This window comes from Penicillium odoratum (genome assembly GCF_028828045.1).
Source record: "Penicillium odoratum strain IBT 22623 chromosome Unknown utg000004l_segment0_segment0, whole genome shotgun sequence".
Lineage (NCBI taxonomy): Eukaryota > Fungi > Ascomycota > Eurotiomycetes > Eurotiales > Aspergillaceae > Penicillium > Penicillium odoratum.
Window position 1 is genome coordinate 832,014 of NW_026643146.1, and position 20,489 is coordinate 852,502.

The window sequence follows — 20,489 nt, forward strand, 5'->3', positions numbered from 1 at the left end:
GACGTCAATATTATCAATTATCGGATCCTCTGGGTTTCCAAAATCGATAGAACGTTTCTCGATCGGGATACCCCTTCCCATCACTGAGTCAACAAGCTTCCAGTACCTCTCCATCTATCCGTGGGTTCTCACAACCGCCATCGAATCAAGACAGAAGAGGCCAAACTTCAACCAGGGACATAAACAAGCTTCGACGCCACCACCCAGTAACGTCAGATTGACTTTGCTCCTGGGTCTAGGCCATAGCAGCTACTTTCAAGGAAAAGCGAGCCATTTCCCTAACTGGAAAGACCCTCCTGATGAATATCGATCACAACAACGTCTTAAAGGAAAGCACACTCGCAATATTCCATGCTTCGGTCTTTGTACAAAGTTTTCCTGACGGCTGTCGATCGTCCCTTCCCCGACAATAAGCTATCGGGTTTTGGAGCCTGTCGGTTTGAAATACCGATATACAGGTACCGCAACCAGTGGATAAATACTGGGGCTGCACTTCCATGGTCTGGCCAATATGCGGGCATAATCAGATCAAAAGCTTGGAGCTTCGATGCAACACCACTGTTCTTTTGCTGTAGATGGCAAATCGCGTGATCGAGGTCGCGAAAAGACCTCAAATTCGCCTCAATTTTCATTGGTTCCAAAGGCGAATTGACGCTGTAGACACCTTGTTTACACTGCTTGGTGGCTAAACTGGCTGACTAGCCAAGACGCTCCCGAGAAGCCGTGTCATTGCTAGAAGATCAAGTGTACCGAGTTTGGATCATTTATGTAGCCAGACCCAAACTAGTTCATTCCCAGCGAGCAATGTTCCATTTTTTAGTAGGGTGGATCTTCCAATGGCTTTATAATCCCAGATTCTCCCGCTTCTTGCCTCATTGCTAATCTCATACTTGCGGTGTCGGATTTGCCATTGCACACCTAAGGTGAGTCCATTGATTCAATGAAGCTATTCACATCACAATCTATCCTACTAACGACCCTCTTAAGATAGATTAGAGAAGACATCAGCGAAGAATAATCTCTGTTCTTTATGATGAGTAGCATTTACCTTCCATCATGGACGGAACAGCAGAGCCTATTCAAGTTGTCATGTGCGGATGCGGAAACGTGCAACCAGTTTTCTAGCATGGTATGCAAACTCTTATAGACGAAGATAACAACATAATTTGACTCGACTCTCCAGGATACTCCCATGTCTTCTTTGCAAAGGGCAGACTCTGAAGTGGCCGCAAAGAAAATGGCCATTCCACGGCTTGCTGAAGGCACAGAGTCGGCATTTACCTCGCCTGGTAGATTCCACCGTCGACATGTCCGTCGAGCGTGCGAGTCATGTCGACAGAGAAAGACTAAATGTACTGGAGATAAATCCGGGTGCCGCAATTGTCGCGAAGCCGGCATTATCTGCTGTTATACAGATGGCAAACGAGAGAAGTCCAAGAGGTCAGCAAAATATACGATGTCTTTTTAAAGACGTAGCTGACTCAACTACCTCATGTACAGGCAGCTCGCTAGCTTATCAGCAAAAGTACATGCTTACGAGGACGTCATCAAAAGACTTAGCAGTCGACTTGGTGTCTCTGATGAACAGCTTGTTAATATTGCATTGACAGCGGTACGTACCGTATTACAATAACATGTCCTCTTATCTAACAAATGATAGGGCGCTGCTCCTGATATTACGCTTAACGGTGATGGAAATGAAGCCGGAGAGCAAAATGTCTTTTGGGACTCGGAGCCTCCACCATCTCGTTCCTCGTCCACCACCCCTTTGGACCAAGTCGATCATACAGAGGAAGACTTTAATAGAGATGAGACCGCCCGTGCCACCGGATTCATTGGCAAGAGCTCCGAGATAAACTGGCTCCAGAAGCTTAGCAAAGAGGTCAACAACGAATGCGAGGCTTGGTCTGCAAGTATGTCTAATTCGGGCGACGACAATGGCTTACCATCGCCAACTTTGACGCCTCGACCGGATAATCCCGTCGATCCTCTAATGGCGTCTGCAAACTTCTACCTCGATGACATGGATATTCCCGGCAAAAGCCAAGTTGACGCCCATGCCGTCCCTTCACGAGAGACAGCAACCCAGCTTCTTAATGCTTATCTTACCTCGGTGCATCCGTCTTTCCCAATCATTGGTGTTTCTACCTTTGTCTCCCAGTTTCGGGTATTTTTCAGTCAACCAACGTTAAAGCCCGGAGATAAGTGGCTAGCTATCCTCAATCTAATCTTTGCTGCTGCGGCAAAATACGGACAATTGACTGATGCAGAGTGGAAGGAAGGGGATGATGCCCATGATCTGTATTTTGCAAGGGCGAGAGCTCTGAGCTTGGAAAATCAGCTCCTGCACCACCCCGATTTACAGCAGTTACAGGTTGAAGGTCTTGCTTGCTTGTTCATGATGTCATCCGGGCATATTAATAGGTATTATATCCCTCATCGAAAATGATTCAAGGCTCATACTGACAGTTATATTAGGGCGTGGAAACTGTGCGGAAGCGCTGTTCGAGGTGCATTGGCACTTGGTCTACATTTACGTAACGTTGGGTCCTGCACCTCTGATACATCCAAGGAGATCCGATATCGCGTCTGGTGGTCTCTGTACAATGTTGATCATCTTCTTTCCGTTATGACTGGACGCCCGTCATGCATCATCGATAACTGCTGTACAACGCCTCTTCCTGTGCCCTTTGACGAAAGTGAATTCCAGAGAGATAAGGTCGCACAAATGATCAGCACCGCCGGACGGGCTACCTTAAGCCCTCTAGACCGGATGTCTGCCAGTCATAGTGCGGCCAGCCTGGAGTCCACCGCCGACAGATACAAAAACGAGACACACATGGAGACGAACACAAAGATGAGCCGAGCAGATTATCTCAAGAGCCTACCGCCGTGTGTGTCGCTGCATTTCTTGCAGTTGACATCCCTCAACACCATAGCCAAGAGGATGACGATGAAGCTTTACAGCCCCGAGGCGCTGCAGTCACCATGGGCCAGCACCCAATTCACAATTCAGAGTCTCATGCTCGAACTTGATTCCTGGTTTATGAACCTCCCTTCGGCTTACGATTTTACCTCTACTCAGACATCACAGTGCCCTCTTGGTCAACGAATGGGCCTCGCCTTTCTATTCTACAGTACTAAGATTGGTATTACCCGTCCTTGCCTTTGTCGACTCGACCCATCGCCAGCCGAGGGCGATAAAACCCACGAGTTTTGCAGCAAAACAGCTGCTGAGTGTGTCGAATCCGCATGCCACATGCTTACACTGTTCCCGGACCCCCCTGACGCAGCACTCCTCCACCGCATCTCTCCATGGTGGTGCACACTTCACTATTTGATGCAATCAGCTACCGTCTTACTACTGGAACTTGCTTACCGGGCTCAACATGTCCCCGAAAAAGCAATCATGGTATCAAAGGCAGCCAAAAAGGCCCTGGATTGGCTGTCGACTTTATCCAAATCGAACCTGGCGTCCGAGCGGGCCTGGAAGCTCTGCAATGGATTCCTACTTCGACTGGTGCCCCATGTCGGAATTGATGTGGATGACTTCTCAGGAAGTGATAATGAGGAGTCATCCGCTGCCTCTCTTCTCGATGCAAGTGATCTCATGGACGCTGCTGCTCTTGCGGTGGATCAAACGGTCGAGGACATCGCATTCGACCCGTCTGTGACTCTGCCAACTGATCCTGTTTTAGCTGCTGCGGAGATCGCTGCGGAGATGGACTCCCTTGCATGTTCCCCAATAGATCAGGCAAACACTCCACTTGCCATGCCTGTGTCCTGTAACCTTGAGCCGGATCTTATGGAATTCATCAAGCCAGAGAAATCAATCTCTGGTCGGAGTCCCTACGATAATTACTTCCCTTATGATCCTGCAACCGGTCAGATTACAGGCTCATTCTTCCCGAGTGGGTCGAACCTGGACTTCGATCTGGGATATACTTGGCCAGATCCTGTTTGCTGAATTAACTGTTTCTGTACTTGATATTTCCTTACTGACGGTGATTGATAAAAAAGGATTTGAATAGTAGCATTTCTAGGATTGAGGAGGGAAAAGTTCGTCTTTCATGCGAAGATTACTTAGAATGACAAGAATGCACTGCTTCCCTAGATAATTTTATCTTTCAATATTTCCTGTATTTCTGTCCAATTGTAGTACCAACATTTAAACAGCCGCAGTACAAGTAAACTCACTAATTCCCCTTTCCCATCCAAGCCACCCGGTTCGAAACCATGGGCGAAGTTTTCAAGTCTAGGTCGGTCTTTTTCGAGAGAGACACATTATGTCATACAATCATATGAATGAACAAATTGGATTGGCATCAGAGTGAAGCCAAGAGCCGCAGATGACGTTTCACCGCGTCAAAAGCACCGGCCCTCTTATCTTCTCGCCATCATCGTCTCACGTTGGAGAGCGAAAACAAACTGCTGTAAACGGCGTTCACGACCTGTTGGGCAGTGATGGTCCTGCCACTAAAGAAACGGCCATTCAAGACTTGGATGGCGTTCATCTGATCCAATCCGGTTGCTGATCAGCAAAATAACCAAGGCTATCCAGAATTTGGTAGACCAGACATGATGTATTTGATAAAACTTGCACATATGTCCATGTCGAAATTTTGTTCACAGCACTTGAGTATAGTCGTCGGCCACTTTCCAATACTGTGCAGTTGATGAACCGGTCATAAAAGTCGAAATGGCACATTGGAAACGGTACTATTCAAAATTTAGCTGTATTGACGTTTCCATCCATGGATCTTCAAGGGGATGGAGTGAGAGGCCTATTGTCTTCTATGCAGAGATGAAATGCATCGTTTTGCTGGTGTGCATATGTACGCAGCACATTCCGGCGAGTGGGCGGGTGGGTGGTGGTGTGTCCATAGCATTGATCGTCGAACTTCTGTATACGAGTCTGGTAGTATAGTTGAAGTAAGTGCAACATTTGAATTATATATATAGATAGGAAAGTGCATGTAGGTGAACAGTACCACTCACCTGGCAGATTCGAAGACAGTATATATATAGGTTCCTGAGGTCTTACCTTGATAATTGAATATGAAAGCTGGTCAAATGCTCAATGTTGGGAGTTGGCACTTTTGTACACGTATATGCAGACAATCAATTGTCTTATACATATCCAGATGTCCCTCAATGCCACCTGCGCAGTGGACTCTGACAGAGGCCCATTCTTGAACTCACGCCTTTCCACCACTATTCAGGGACCCCCAACCTGGCGCCGAGTCCGGGAAATTAAAAGCTCCCTTGGAGCTTGGCTTCTCACGAAACGGAGAGAAATGATCAGCGTGACCAAGTTATCAAGAAAAGTCCGACGCGCATTAATTAGGCCCTATCTATTTTTGTGATTTATTTAAGTCCATGATTCGTCGAAAGCCGACATTGTTTATAATGGCAGAATTTCCAACAACATCAATCCCTTGGCCGGTCAATTTCCCATCAAACTCTCCGGTAGCCAGTCCCGTCAAAAAGGTTCCCAGTGGTCTTGTCGGGCTGTGCATCCCTTTCCAAAAGCACCGCACAAATGGCCCTAGCCCCGCGAACGCTACATACTTGAGACCAGTTTGTGGTGGAATCCACGGTTTGATTTCATCATGTGCGCTGGGGTCAACCATTGCCGGGCGGACAGAAATAGCATGGAAACGAGGCGATTGCTCTTGAAGCTTGGCAAGGGCAATTTCGGTTTCTCCCTTCACTCTGCCGAAAATTGGGGTAGTAAACCCGGGATCATGGGTTGCACCTTCCCCTGAGACATAGACAAAATTGAAGTTTTCAGACGGAGGAGCAAGGGGTTGAAACGCTTTAGCTGCGTAAAGAGTCATGGTTTTCGTGATCTTTGTGTAGTCTCTGTTGGAGGATTAGCTTTATGCCAGCTTAGTGTACTGATGTAATAGCTTACTCTTTGTTCACGTCGTTTTGGCTAACTCCCATAGCCCACACGCACCCAGTTGCTCCATTCAATTGGTCGAGCACTTTGTTATCGAATTTTGAAAAGTCCTCGGCAAGAACCACATTGATTCGATCATCACTAAACTTTTGAGTCATTGGGACAGGCCGCCGACTAAGGATTGAGATCTTGCTGATCCTCTCGTTCTTAATCATGGCATGAAGAACAGCGGATCCAACAAGACCCGTTGCTCCTGTAAGGATGATATGCATGGTGAGCCGCGTGTCAAGGTATGCCCAAGCATATGTGGAAAATAAACTATTTGGTCAGATGTGGAAAAGGCCGCCTTATATAGGATTATGGAGTGGAATTTTTGGTCATCAAAACGCGGCTTTGTTCTGCCTGATGACATTCACGGCGGAGATAGTAAGCTTACGGAGATAAGCGGCCGCTACTAGCCAAATATTCCCAGGTTCTCTTGGCATAGTGGGGCTTGCGGCCGCACATATATCAAGGTTTCAATATTGAAGATTTGACCAGCTACAGCCATTGACCGCAATGATTATTGGGATATACTTAAAACATCTAATCAACTCTTTTGCCCGCCTCCACAAGGAGGTCTGAGGTCTCCAAAACGGATGAAAAGGCAGACAAAAGACAGAAAGGCAGGGTGTGTCGGGGGAATTATATTCCGATGTCAATACCATGGCGATCGTGAGCACGTGCACACACCACGGAGCTTCAGCAATGACTATTCAGAAACATGCTTGACACTTAAGCGCGTTCCTTTATTTCACTTTATCATTTTTGCACAAATTCACCCGCCCAATGGAACCCTCGGTTCTTTGTCAAATGCACGCATCGTCATTCTACCTTATTCTTGACTGAAGATCTTGGCTGGGATCTTAACAACCAACGATGTCATCGAAATCTCCAGATTTGTTCGCACAAATTCCGCAAAAAGCCTCTGGTCGCTGGAGATCTTCGCTGGTTATTGATCATGGACTGAACGAGTCTGGAGTAATCCCTGCAGGCTTGGAGATTGCCGAGAGCAGTGCAATTTCCCCGATAATCATTTCACCCAATGGTAATTTGATTATCGAGTATGAGAACTCACCCTCAACCGACGGTGGCGTGTTTTGGCAAGTATCCCTTGAGATGCTCGTCGAAAAAAGCAGCTACTTTAGGGTCATGCTAGATCTGAACAAGTTCTCCGAAGGGGCGAAGCTTGCACAACAACTGGAGGCCATGAAAACTAGCACAGATTCACATCCATCGCTCATCCTCAAGGATATTCCGGCTCCAGTTACATTGCCTGTGATAGCAATCACGTCAAATGCGACGACTAGACTTTATGGCGCAGATGCCCTCGGGCTTTTCTTGAAGATTCTCTGCTTGGAGTCAATGGATGATTCTGTCAGAAAGCTTTTCACTGATGCTTTGCAACTGGAGTCGCCGTCCGTAATTGCAAAACTTATCCAAGTTGCTGACTCGTTCAATTCCCCGGATGTTGTTGAATCGGTCCTTTGTTCGGTTGGTTACCAATATGGCAAGAAGGGGAGATCCTCGTTTTGTTCCTTTAGCACTACACTTTTGAAGATGAACGAAGATCGTTTGCGACAAATTATTTTGATCTCCAAGAATCTTAATGATCATGAAGTCACCAGAGTCCTCACTCATACGCTCATTCTGCTTGGCTCGAAGTACTGGCTTAATGGACCCCACCATCCAAGGCGCGATTTCCTTCTATGGCAGTATCTACCTGGTAAACTTGAAGGTATCGAGAAATATCACCCTCTGTGCATTCTATGAAACATTGCTGACCTTTGGTATTGCTATAGAGGAGCTGTACTACCGGCGGCAGTGTGTCATGGCAACAATCACAGATTTACAATCCCATTTCCTCCGTGCATATGGCGTGCTAGAGGACACTGACCCTAAACCCCCTGTCTCTGTACCAGCGCAAAGGCCAATGGTCATGCCATTTTCTACACCACAGAAACGACAATTTCAGTGCAGAGCAGGACTTGCGAACGGAAGCGAATGCGATATCTTCCAAGTCGGTCAACTAATACGTTTCTTTGCTATGAGGAGCAAAACCGTCTTCCTTGGATCAAATTTGTTGGATCCTGACCTCACCCTCAACCCTGAGAGTGAGGGCGAAGAAAGGCGAGGAAGCTCAGACCTCTTTGATTTATCTGATATCACTGCCATACTATCGACCTTGAAAGAATTCCCTGACTATCAAGTTGACCTCAATCATGGAGGCTGTGGCATCAAACGTCGAATCTCTCCTATCATCCCCTGCATTGAAAAGTTACTCTTAAACCCAAAGAGTCTTATAGGGATCGATTATGGTGACTGGAACAACACCTTCTCTCGCCAATCAACAGAGTGGAAGACAGGCACAAAGGCATATTGCGTTGATGTACGCCAGTCGAACCTCCAGGCAGTCCAAGAATCGAAGAATGGGCCTTATCGTACACTCTCCACCATGAACAGCACCAGAGACGCTAGGCTTTTCTTCACTGCGAAGAAACGCAACTGGGAGGCATAAGATACTCCATTTTACAAGGAGCTTGAGATGCTGACGCTCTCAATCTCCCTGGGGGAAAGTCCTTATGAAAGCTTGTCATCAAATGATGTCGCTATCATCCTGGCTCGGATAAATGAGAAATTGAGACGATCAGTGTCAATACTCAATACTCATGGTGCTAGACTGGATCTGCGTGGTCGTGGCGCAAAGCTCACTCTCCACCGACACATCCACAAAACCAACCCTCCCCTGCTTCGCCGCCACAAAAAGCGGCGTCTGATAGTTGGACTGCATACATAGCATCACCTACCTGATGGGAGGACTGACGTATTCAGCAAGCAAAGCAACTTCTTTTATGCAGGTGGGTAAATGGGTAGGGGACTGAGTATGTACATAGTAAAGAATATATAGCGGGGACTCAGTTACTCTAGCCGCCGCGTGAAATGCACAGTGGAAAGCCTCACGTATTCTATTACTTAGATACCCCGAAAAGAAGGGTAAAGCACAATGAAAAGAGATTGATGGCACAGGGAATTGTTCCGAATGTTAAAACCAAGTTTCCAAGAGCACAAAATACGACCTGAGCATTGACCTCGACTCTGCAGGAGGCGATCAGCGTGATGCGCGATGAGATTCGACTAGGTGGGAATAGCGCCGATTTCTTTTTATAGATGAATCCGTAAGGGGCCGCATTTTAGACTATTGTATTTACTACTTGCATGTCTATTAGAAAAGGTTAATTTGTATGGATCTGGCATTGTTACGCGACTGCGCACTTAGATACTAAGCTCGATCGTGACTTCGAATACGAATGAATCCCCAGGTGCATCTGAAAAATTTAAATGATCACTAGTTGTTTGTCGCTTACGAAAGTCCCCAATCTAGAGGCAATACCGGCCTTCCCAGACACATGAGTATCATGCCCACTTCAGTAACGGATTGTTGAATAGCTTCAATGGGTGGATAATTAGGCTAGCAAGACTTTTGTACCAAACGCCCAATCTAAATTCGAGTAAAAATACAATGCGCTTTGTGATGATGTTTGACATGACGATTCATTATTGACAGGACATTAAGGGCATTGAAGATCGAAGGAACTAGGCATTCAGGGAAGAATGACGACGGGCACTTGGAAAATCCCAGGGCTATGCCTATCGATGTGTTCAGGATGGGATCCACGTTCTTTCTCTTTCGCTTGGCGACTTGTCTCTCGCATCTTCATAGCGCGATCCATCATAAAGAACAACTTGGCGATGTGATCAGACTGCGAACCAGTATCGAGGGTCTTTTTAAAGTCATCATAATAGTCACGGATGATCTCCGGGGGTATAAGAGAGAACAGTCCGAGAGTTATATCCTGGTCCATGTAATGGGAGTTGTTAAGCAGATTGTCACCGTTATCGTCATTCCGGATTCCATGGCCATCTTCATAAGCAATCTCCAACAGGTTATTTCCACGGTAGTTGGGGAAGTATGGCTCGCTGGTGACAAACCCAGCCACGAAGTCCGAGTTGGCGCATGCAGCGGCCATTGTGCTCTGACGGAACTCGTACGTGAAGGCCGTGTCGATGGAAGTTGGTAAGAAGAGGGTCATGCCACGGGCGAGAAGAGGTGGAGGAGGGATGCCTTCGTCTGTTTCAACATGAGGCTGCATTGTGACAGATTCACTGACGGAAATGGTTGATAGCTTCCGCAATGCGTTGCCCATACTATCCCCCATGAATTCAGCCCAGCCATTGTTCGACGGTGGAGACAAGGGAGGTTCTTCGTGCTCGGAGGTCGGTTCACTGTCCTGGGCAGAGATTTCGGTTTGAATGGTTTTGCTTGTAGCCGCGACGGCAGCACGGGAGGCCTTTCGAAGGGATGGAATTAAGAGATCCTTTTCTTGTTGGTCATACGGTACTCCAGGTGCCCACGAGATCGCCAGCCCAGACCACTGTGCGGTCCTCAACAATCCACTGGTGTATTTATGCTGGACAAAGTCGGCTAGAACCTTGCGGGTCTCCATGTTGGTTAATCCTCGTCCCATGAAGTTGACTGTCGAATTCAAAACCTGGCTCCCCTCCCATAAAATAAAACCATGTTTTTTGGCATAATATGTCATTTGGTCGATAGTATCTTGACCCCAATCTTCAATGTTTTCGGCTTGGACTTGAAGGAATGCAATGTGGGGACCGAGCTCGGAAGCCAGCTCTGCAAGCTGAGCCGTGGTTGAGATGGCATGGGAAGGGATCACGCAAACCGGTTGACCAAACGGAAGACCCTTCTTTACCGTGGTCAAACTCTGGGCATAGTCCAGGATTGTATTTCCTGTAGATTCACTCATATTTTACTATCGCAGGATAAGGCGACAGAGGAAAGAAAAGAATGGGACGGGGGAGGGGGGGAGGAAAAGGAAAGGGAAGGGAAAGGAGAAAATGAGTTTATGGGCCCAAGGTAATAATATAAGGGAAGCTGGGAAAATGTATAGCGGGGCCAAAATACGCTCCACATGAACGAGCCAGATGTCAGTGTCATGAAATTAAGTCCTTAAAAAGGACAATGGCCCTGTTCTGGATTTTCTGATTAAAATTGGGGCCCATAGGACAATAAGAGAAAGGGGGATCGATGTTATTTCCACGGCCTTTCATGGTGGATCCTGGGTAAGCGACTGGGCCGACATTGATTTGTGTCTCTGTGTTCCCCCTCCCTGCACCGATGCACGAATAAGCGTTCGGACCGAGACTTTTGCCCATAAAGGATTCACGCTATGCCACAGACGTCGATCCTAGTAGTTGACACTCTACGATTGGATCGGGTTGAAGTCTCCACTCCGGCCTCCTGCGCGGATCGTCCCGTAGCAAACTGGTAAGAAATCCGTGATTGGACTCTGCAGGATTTGGGTCTGCAAGGTTAGCACAGAAACTCATTCTGTAACCTTAAAAGGGCAGCCTCGGTCCTTTACGTATTTTGTAATACCGTTTCACTTTCTTGGTTTTCCTTTTCCAACACATGTGTCCCTCGTACAGACCAATCTGTACTCGAATACGCTAGTACGCGTGTCCCCCACCATCTTCACGATGTGTAAGTTTAAGTAAACAATGAAGGAATCAGAAGGATAGGAGGGGTCTAGATAGATATTTGGAATTGAACCCATTCAAAGTCTTTGATTGGCTAGATTATTCAGAACGTAGCCGCCGACACGAACATGCAGAGGTTCAGGCCCCCGGGTTCAAGAGGCAAACATCTAGGGAGGGGTAGTGTGACCGGGTCTGAACAAACATTAATCCAATGATGGATTCGTTCATGGCTGACATGGTGTGCATGAGTGCGTGGAACTATACTCCTTAGGGACAGTCTTCTAGGTCAACGTCGTATCAGGTGAATCGGCTGCCCTTGCTTAAAGATGATCGACACTAAACACCTAGTTCCTGAATTCCCACTTCTGTGAGCTCTTATTAAAGTTTCGACATGTAGACAGATCACTCTTTCCCATATAGACATTGTGGGCTTGGTCCCCTGGTATATTCGGAATCGCTTTTAATCTCTACCAGGTCCTAACTTATGCAGACAGCTAGGCCAATTTCCCCCTTTAGTGGTCAGATGGGAAATTTTATTTCGGTCTTAATATGTCACTTCTGATATCATAAGGAGATTCCAATTTCGAAAACCTGACACGTAAAAGTAAAATACTATCAGGTGATCCGTGATTACTGGCATGGTTCAACCAAGTACCGTTACTACATATGTAGGAGATAATCAATGTTTCTGATATTATTCATTCAAAGGTAAATCGATACTTAATCTTGTTCTTTACTCCACACTCAGCTTACGTATACAGAGTACAATATGTATAGTTAATCACTTCTACTTATGAAGCATACATACTAGTTATAGTAACAATTTAGTAATCACATATGATAGATGGCATGATTTTTAAACCTTATAATCCACCCTATATATCTAATTTCAAACCTCAATCTAAACCTTTCCACCGTTACAACAAAATTTACATGTCAATATTCACCAATCTATCTACGCATGATTTCCACCATGGTCCAACCTTACTACAGTATTTACTATTACTATTTCCAAAGCTACTCTCACTACCAGTGGACTTATTCAAGCTCGGAAATTGACAAACCAGTTTAAACTATATAAACAGATTCCCGGTGTACAAGACACCCAAGGAATAATAAGATTTTCGATGTTAACTCTCCAAAGGTAGATCCGTACCGTGATTCTGGAGGCAAGAAACCACTCTCAAATGTTTCTTTTCTCTCTGCGTCCGTCTCCTTCTTTCTTTCTTCTTTCCTTCTTCTTTCCCTCTATCTTCTTATCTCCCTCCCCTCTTCAGACCCCTCTTTGATACAACAAAGTATCCTTTTCTTCACAAGACACAAATGGGCCTTGATGTCGGTGGAAAACTAAGTTTAGGAGTCTGGTGACAGAGCTCGGGACACTCTGTTTTACAGAGTATGACTGGATTTGCAAGCCATGTTATTGCCGAGGAGAGCGGCAATGCAACAATTAAATGAAGAGTAAGAAGGACCCTGTGCTTTTGCCAGTGTTCAATTTGACGACCAGCTTGCTGCGGATGATTATGCCTGCGATTCATGGGATCCAAGACTCTACAGGTGTTTAGAATATCAATGGACTATCTATGCTCGTTTACTAAAGCGGCCGTTAGACGTGTGTTACCCTAATCTCTGAAAGGGGCTCTGGCGAATAATACACTGAAGAAGCAAGTCCTCTGGACGGTGAGCTGAGAGACAAGCATAGGCGGCTAAACCAACACCTGCCGCCTCTGTGTAGCATACCCATGGAGCCTTTGCACACAGATGTGTCTTGATCATCGTTTTGGACATCACGGATGTATGAGCGTCTTCCTCACTTATACGAAAATATAAATTCTCGTGATTCCGTCGGGCAACTTCACCCTCCTTGGCTCAAAGGCAGAGCCAGCAACCTCTAGTCTGGCCAGCGCTTTGAAAATGCTGCACTTGTCAGGCTTAGGAACGATGATTTTGTGCAGCTTGCGTCATTTACTTTCTCAAGTCTGTATCAACGCTGCTTTGGGCACAAAACGACCTATGCTAATGGACAAATAGACAAACAATAAGAGAGGAGGGAAGCGTTGCGATCCCTGGCCTATTCGGGTGTTTGCAAGAGGATTTCGATGGACAGCACCCAAACGGCATACTGCCGCTGACCATACAAGAATTTGAATTATACGACTGGCACTACCACGCTCGCCCGAGAAAACCTTGCACCGGATGGGCACGAGATATGGGGCTCAGCCTTATCCAACAGCTAGCACGGCAGGACCCTGGAGAGTACATGTCTTACCGCCATATTGCATGAGTATCTCGAAGCTTGTGCGTACGGACATGGCAAAGATGATCTGCAAGGGAGTTAGGCGCTACCAGACAAGGACGACAGTAATTGCACGGAGTTGCTGTTTGGGCTTGTACCTCGACATCAATGAAAGACATGACTGCCTGCGCCTACGCGGTTACACTAATGATGGGTTCGTACTATGCGTTATCGACTTCAACCGCTATTCTCCATACCAAACATCTAAAAGCCAAAGTCATATATATTGTGTCATTGGCTCATCTTTATGTAGTTAGAGATTTAAGTATTAATTAAACGGTGCATTTAACTAAGTCTAATATGGGCATGATATCAGTCTAGTGGTCAAATGTTGAGTCTCGTAGGCCCAGGAAGAGATTGCAAGCCTTCCAAGGAAATCTGCTAAATAAGGCCCTAGCTTGATGCCAACTGGCCGAATTCATTCCTTGTATCTCTTGTTGGTAATGAATGACATTGCCTGATTCCTTATAATGTGGGAATAGTGAGAGATTGGCTAATCGCATAAAGGGGCATATTAATAGTGGGGACTCCAGGGACTTGGCTTGGGCGCCACCGGGGGCAGAAATTCTGCCAGGGCGGACCGATTGTCACGCCACGCCTCCCCTGAAATAAAATATCCCGCAGGCCTCCGAAAAAGATCAACTTCCAGCTTCAACGACCCTCGTCGTTACTTCACACACCTGCATTACTTTTGCGCATTATCGTTTCCCTCGCACCTCCGAATCTCCAACCCTCAAAATGCCGGGACGGGTTCTACCGACCTTTACGACTGCAGATGTCGAGGCGCATAATAACGCGAAATCTTGTTTCATCACCATCGGTCGCAAGGTCTACGATGTTACAGATTTCGTACAGGACCACCCTGGAGGTGGTGACTTGATTCTCGACTACGCAGGAAAGGATGTTGCGGAGATTATGAAGGACGAAATTTCCCACGAGCACACCGAGGCCGCCTATGAAATTCTGGATGACTACCACGTCGGTTTCCTGGCTCTGAGCAGCGCTACTTCTAGCAAGGCTAAGGTACCCGGGGGAGGAGAACATCGCGGTTAACTCTACGCCTATCTACCAAACCACTGGAATGTCGCGGGAGGAGGATCTGTCAGTCGAAACGGACATTTCACAAGATTTCAAAACGCACAAGTTCCTGGATCTCAACAAGCCTCTCTTTCCTCAGTTGTGGTACAGCACTTTCTCCAAAGAGTTTTACCTTGAACAGATCCACCGACCTCGCCACTACAAGGGCGGCGAATCCGCCCCACTGTTTGGTAACTTCTTGGAGCCTCTCAGCAAGACTGCATGGTATGTGGTACCTATTATCTGGCTACCATGCGTCGCCTATGGTACCATGATTGGAACAGCCGGTCTGGGTAATCCTGTCGCTGCTGGTGCATACTGGATTACTGGTGTTTGTCTGTGGTCATTGATTGAATATCTTATGCACCGCTTCCTCTTCCACGTTGATAAGTATGATCTCCTTCCCCTCGGCATGTAAATTCCGCCTTACTAATCTCTTTTTCAGTTGGCTTCCGGATAATTCAGTCGGTTTGACCGCGCATTTCTTGCTCCACGGAATTCATCACTACCTTCCCATGGACAAGTACCGCCTGGTCATGCCACCAACGCTGTTTGTGGCCTTGGCCGCTCCTTTCTGGAAATTGGCGCATGCCGTTTTCTTCTATAACTGGTACGCGGCCGTGCAGGTTTTCTGCGGCGGTATCTTTGGCTACGTCTGCTATGATTTGACCCACTATTTCCTCCATCACCGCAAGTAAGTCTTCAACACTAACACCCCTTTGCAACAGACTGTGCTGACTGTATCAAGTCTTCCTATGTACTACAAAGAACTCAAGAAGTACCACCTGCAACACCACTACGCAGATTTTGAGAACGGTTTTGGTGTTACCAGCCGATTCTGGGATCGAGTTTTTGGTACTGAGTTGGAGACCCCGTCTCCAAAGGGCTCCAAGGCTCAGTAGAAAGCCTTCCCCGGGACTTAATTCTTGCAGCAAGCGGCAAGGTTTTCACATTCACGAATTCACGTCGAGTCTCTTGCTCTGTGCGACCGTAAGGTCAGGAGCTTGTATATGTTCGCCATGAATTATGGCAATACTGGAGTTTTTGGTTTTTTTCTCCTTATCCTTGTACAGGTTACTCGCGGTACAGAAAGCACCCGAGGAGGTTGGATGAGCTATCCTTTCATCATCACTTATTAGTGTTCATTGTCAATTAATCATAATATAAAACCTAGTACATACTACGCTCTTACCTCGGTTCACGAAGATAAAATACTTTGTGTTTACTCTCATAATTTCATTTACTTAGTGGACGCATCCGGAAAGTCCACGGGTGTCGTGGTGGCAAATATGTTGCCTGAGGCATGAATAAAACTTGAATATCACACGTGACCCTGCCAAGTCCGCCTCAACATGGACTATCTACCTTCCAACCACCCTTGGACCGCCAGGAAAACCAATCGCAAGGTCAAGCTTCATTACCCGGAAGAGAGTTTCTTGCCAAGTTCCATACATTCTCGCCCATTCCAGAAGTGACTACTTCCTATATCCATCTTACCACACGCAACCAACCCAACCAGTCCCCACGATGTCGGGACTCGACGTGGAGGCTCTTCTCGAGTCAACCGCTGCCCCAGCTGAGGTACCACCCAAGCAGGATGATCAAGATGACCGCTCCCGTGCCGATACTTCTGAACGCCGTGATCGTGACCGTTCCCGTGATAGACGCCGACGCCGAGAGCGTAGCCGCGACCGTCGCCGCGACCGAGATGTGGACGGCGATGAGGAGATGAAAAGCCCACACAGCGAACATGGCAGTGCTAACGGAAGCCATAGAAGCCGGAAGAGGAGCCGGAGCCGCGAGAGTGATCGACGTCGCCCTCGTCGTGATCGTTACGATGAGCGTCGCTCCAGTGGCGACTTCTACCGTGGTGGACCACGCGCTCGCTCTCGTTCGCGCTCGCCCCGTGATGATCGGCACTACCGTCCTTCACGACGAGAGCGTGAGGAGGAACGTCGCCCTCGCCGTGAGCGCGATGGTCGTCGCAACACCCCTCGCCGGAGCCCGAGCAAGTCTCCTGAACTTAACGAGGATGAGCGGGACAAGCGCACTATCTTCGTGCAGCAACTTGCTGCACGCTTGCGAACTAAAGAATTGATGGCCTTCTTTGAAAAAGTCGGCCCTGTGAAGGAGGCTCAAATTGTCAAGGACCGCGTCAGCGGACGATCCAAAGGGTATGTTATTGCTGTTTCCCCTTTGACTGACCTCGAACTCAGCTAATATGTGGTTAGTGTCGGTTATGTCGAATTCAAGAGTGAAGAATCCGTTCCCGGCGCCATTCAACTCACCGGGCAGAAACTCCTAGGCATTCCCATTATCGCACAGTTGACCGAGGCCGAGAAGAATCGCCAGGCCCGTAACCCGGAGGCCAGTTCGGGCCCTCAACACTCCGCACCATTTCACAGACTCTATGTGGGTAATGTTCATTTCAGCATCACTGAGAATGACCTCCAGAATGTCTTCGAACCGTTTGGCGAACTCGAATTCGTGCAATTGCAGAAGGATGAGACTAGTCGAAGCAAAGGTTATGCTTTTGTCCAGTAAGATGCCCGACCCTGTTCCTTTGCCTATCCCCAGATTTAACAATTCTTTAGGTTCCGTGACCCCAACCAAGCCCGTGAGGCTTTGGAGAAGATGAACGGATTTGATCTTGCTGGTCGAGCCATTCGCGTTGGCCTTGGCAATGATAAGTTCACCCCGGATTCGAACTCAACTCGCCCGCAGGGCCCTTCTGCCAGTCAAACAAATTTCCAGGGCTCTTCCTTCTCCGGCCACGGAGGCCGCGGTGTCCAAGCCGGCGGCTCTAACAATTTCGATCGCGCGGGTGGCCGAGAATCCGAGAAAGGCACCGGTGCCAGTGCCCTTGACGACACAGACGTTGCGGGAGTAAACTTCAACAACTACAGTAGGGACGCGTTGATGAGGAAACTTGCACGAACAGATGAACCCGAGCCTTCCGCCGATGAAAAGCAGAAGATGCTTCGACCCAAGACCGAGACCAAGCCGCTGCCCGTCAATGTGAACATGGCAAGTCGCTGTGTATTGCTTCGTAACATGTTTGATGCTGCCGAGTAAGTTCTGCTAAATCTTTTTGTCACCTCGGTCACTAACAATTTCAATAGAGAAGAAGGAGAGGCATGGATCAAAGAATTGGAGGATGACGTTCGCTCCGAATGCGAAGAAAAATATGGTCACGTTGTTCACATCTCGCTAGATCCGAGCTCTCAAGGCGACATCTATTTGAAGTTCGACCGCGTCCAAGGTGGCGAGAACGCCATCAAAGGCTTGAATGGCCGTTTCTTTGGTGGCAGAACGATCACTGCTCAACCGGTCGTGGACGCGGTCTACAGCAGTTTGTTTTCGCGCACCAAAGCGATTTAACCGCCCTCCCACCCACGCCCTAAGGGTGTTACTCTGTATTCTCTCTAACATGGCACGTTTTTTCAGGCAGATCCCCTTTGGCGTCTTGTTTTTAGGCTCTCCGAATGATTCTGCTCCTGGTAGGTGCCACTTCACATTGTGTACTCTTGTCTTTTGGTCCATCGCGATGGGCCATGCTACTCGAAATGATTTGTCTTTAGGAAGCGCTCTTTCTCAAAAGCCTGAGGTGCTACGCTCCTGGGCGTTCCAATATGCATTGTCCATTTTCTGCTGCCTTATTCTCCATTCCACAAGCGTCGCGCCTCTTTGTCTCTGTATACCACATAAATCTAAATCTTAGAACCCTCGGCATGTCGAACACTTCAATCATCATGCGGAATGTACGTTGGAGTCGAAGAATTAGAGCTGAAATCGCAGCCTATGGCGCATGTAGGTATCCCACCAATGGTGATGAGGTAGCTGGCCTTATCATTCCTATGTTTTCAACAAAGCGATAAGCGCTGCAAACGTACTAGAGAAGTTAGCTCAGACCCCTCGACTGACCAAGTCAGCAAAGAGGGGTTCGTGACTATGAAAATATGGAAAATTAATACACCAGGCAGCTTAATAGCAATAAACAGGAAACCTTCCAGACCAAGTTTCCTGTTTAGTACGCGTCCCGGAACCCCGGAGATAGCTAAGCTTAGATAAGCACACGTTTTATGTGGATTATCACCCCTTATCCTTGTTGTGTTCTCCTCCACTTCGATTCCCTAGTCTTTCCCTTGAATCTGACCTCCTACATATCACAATGAGCGCCAGAACCCGACGGCAAAAAGCTGCCCTGTCTGTTAATGGGGAGGAGAGCGAGGAGGGTAATGGTGTTGCGCCCACCCCATCCAAGCGCACACCATCCAAGAAACGGACTCGGTCCGCGGCGCGTGAAGCGCCCCGAGAGAATGTGTTTTTGTTCTGGCCAAACCTGATCGGTATGTCCTCGCTAGTCTGATCAGCTTTTGGAAAATAGTGTTTGTTGATGTGCTGTTCCCTCCTAGGGTACTCTCGAATTATTCTTGCCTTCGCGTCTCTCTACTACATGCCCCTCCACCCCCGGACATGTTCCATCCTGTACAGCGTGTCTTGTCTGCTGGATGCACTGGACGGATATGCGGCGCGCTACTTTGACCAGTCCACCTCATTTGGTGCTGTGTTGGACATGGTGACAGATCGCTGCACTACATCATGCTTGCTGGTGTACCTTGGCTCCGCCTGGCCTCGGTGGGCAATTATTTTTCAGGGCCTGATCTGCTTGGATCTTGCCAGTCACTACATGCATATGTACGCCACTTTGAGCCAGGGTGGATCTAACCAGAGCCACAAGAAGGTCGACTCCAGCCGGAGCTGGGTGCTATACCAATACTACAACAGCAAGGTACGATGGTGGTATTTACATGCCGATTCTCATCTGGTTTTCTTCCGATTCTAACACCCTTCTAGACTGTTCTGTTTATATGCTGCTGCTTGAACGAGGTCTTCTTCATCGGTCTCTACTTGCTGTCCTTTTCCTCTCCTACCCTCTCTCCCTCGCTTCTGCAACCGGTCCACGACGTTCCATCCTCCGCCCAGCCCGGAAACCCCGCGCACACCCCGCCGAGCAGTCTTTTTGCGAGCCCGTGGAGTGCCGGAGCGCTTGAGCTAGCTCGTGCGAACAAGATCGATAGCTTCTGGCCTTGGGTTATCACCGGCATTGCGGCTCCTGTCATGGCATTCAAGCAGTTTGTCAACGTCGTCCAGATGGTGAATGCCAGCAAGTGGATGGCCGAGGGTGATCTCGAGGCTCGCCGCACCCGCAAGAAGAAATAATCATGCTAGGCATTATTCGGTTGCTGATTCTTTATCGGCGTATAGCTGATGGAATAGCTTCCTTTTGGGCTCATCTATCTTTCTACCGACTTGAGAGTCATGCATATCTTGGGAGCTTTGGTCTGTGATTTCAGAGGCCTCGGCATCGCTACCGCTAGTAGCTGTTGCCTTGGTCTCCACGTGAGGTTCGGTTTGGTTTGGCGGTTCACATCCTTTGAAGGCGTCTTGGGCATGATCATTGTGGTCCTCAGGAATGACCTTGGACTTTGGGTTCTGGAACCTTGTACAGTACATACGGGGTCGTGTTTCTTTCTCTTTCTTTCCCCCTTGGTTTGTCTACGCAATCCCTGTTTTTCGAACTTGTCTTTTCCCATCTTTTGCTTTTTTTTTACC

At 47.8% G+C, this 20,489-nt stretch overlaps 8 protein-coding genes across 8 annotated transcripts; 5 read left to right on the forward strand and 3 right to left on the reverse strand.

The window, feature by feature from the left end:
* Positions 1-1,033: 1,033 nt before the first annotated feature.
* On the forward strand, positions 1,034-3,967 carry N7520_004562 (CeGAL family transcription factor; the record flags this gene model as incomplete). The annotated part of the gene is made up of 5 exons (XM_057138496.1): positions 1,034-1,129; positions 1,184-1,440; positions 1,501-1,612; positions 1,661-2,424; positions 2,479-3,967. 5 exons carry the CDS (start codon positions 1,034-1,036, stop codon positions 3,965-3,967), a joined length of 2,718 nt encoding a protein of 905 aa, XP_056996703.1.
* A 1,387-nt stretch (positions 3,968-5,354) lies between these two features.
* Positions 5,355-6,177, reverse strand: N7520_004563 (putative nucleoside-diphosphate-sugar epimerases; the record flags this gene model as incomplete). The annotated part of the gene is made up of 2 exons (XM_057138497.1): positions 5,355-5,865; positions 5,918-6,177. 2 exons carry the CDS (start codon positions 6,175-6,177, stop codon positions 5,355-5,357), a joined length of 771 nt encoding a protein of 256 aa, XP_056996704.1.
* Positions 6,178-6,823: 646 nt separating this feature from the next.
* N7520_004564 (uncharacterized protein) lies at positions 6,824-8,462 on the forward strand (the record flags this gene model as incomplete). The annotated part of the gene is made up of 2 exons (XM_057138498.1): positions 6,824-7,682; positions 7,747-8,462. 2 exons carry the CDS (start codon positions 6,824-6,826, stop codon positions 8,460-8,462), a joined length of 1,575 nt encoding a protein of 524 aa, XP_056996705.1.
* Positions 8,463-9,546: 1,084 nt separating this feature from the next.
* N7520_004565 (uncharacterized protein) lies at positions 9,547-10,767 on the reverse strand (the record flags this gene model as incomplete). The annotated part of the gene is made up of 1 exon (XM_057138499.1): positions 9,547-10,767. The coding sequence occupies one exon, from the start codon at positions 10,765-10,767 to the stop codon at positions 9,547-9,549; it is 1,221 nt and encodes a 406-aa protein (XP_056996706.1).
* Positions 10,768-14,534: 3,767 nt separating this feature from the next.
* Positions 14,535-15,775, forward strand: N7520_004566 (fatty acid alpha-hydroxylase; the record flags this gene model as incomplete). Its single annotated transcript, XM_057138500.1, has 4 exons — positions 14,535-14,774; positions 14,833-15,263; positions 15,319-15,567; positions 15,622-15,775. The coding sequence occupies 4 exons, from the start codon at positions 14,535-14,537 to the stop codon at positions 15,773-15,775; spliced, it is 1,074 nt and encodes a 357-aa protein (XP_056996707.1).
* Positions 15,776-16,400: 625 nt separating this feature from the next.
* N7520_004567 (putative RNA splicing factor (Pad-1)) lies at positions 16,401-18,254 on the forward strand (the record flags this gene model as incomplete). Its single annotated transcript, XM_057138501.1, has 4 exons — positions 16,401-17,047; positions 17,105-17,413; positions 17,468-17,944; positions 17,996-18,254. 4 exons carry the CDS (start codon positions 16,401-16,403, stop codon positions 18,252-18,254), a joined length of 1,692 nt encoding a protein of 563 aa, XP_056996708.1.
* A 790-nt stretch (positions 18,255-19,044) lies between these two features.
* N7520_004568 (CDP-diacylglycerol--inositol 3-phosphatidyltransferase) lies at positions 19,045-20,096 on the forward strand (the record flags this gene model as incomplete). The annotated part of the gene is made up of 3 exons (XM_057138502.1): positions 19,045-19,222; positions 19,289-19,665; positions 19,731-20,096. The coding sequence occupies 3 exons, from the start codon at positions 19,045-19,047 to the stop codon at positions 20,094-20,096; spliced, it is 921 nt and encodes a 306-aa protein (XP_056996709.1).
* A 12-nt stretch (positions 20,097-20,108) lies between these two features.
* Positions 20,109-20,470, reverse strand: N7520_004569 (uncharacterized protein; the record flags this gene model as incomplete). Its single annotated transcript, XM_057138503.1, has 2 exons — positions 20,109-20,369; positions 20,393-20,470. 2 exons carry the CDS (start codon positions 20,468-20,470, stop codon positions 20,109-20,111), a joined length of 339 nt encoding a protein of 112 aa, XP_056996710.1.
* Between the last annotated feature and the right edge of the window lie 19 nt (positions 20,471-20,489).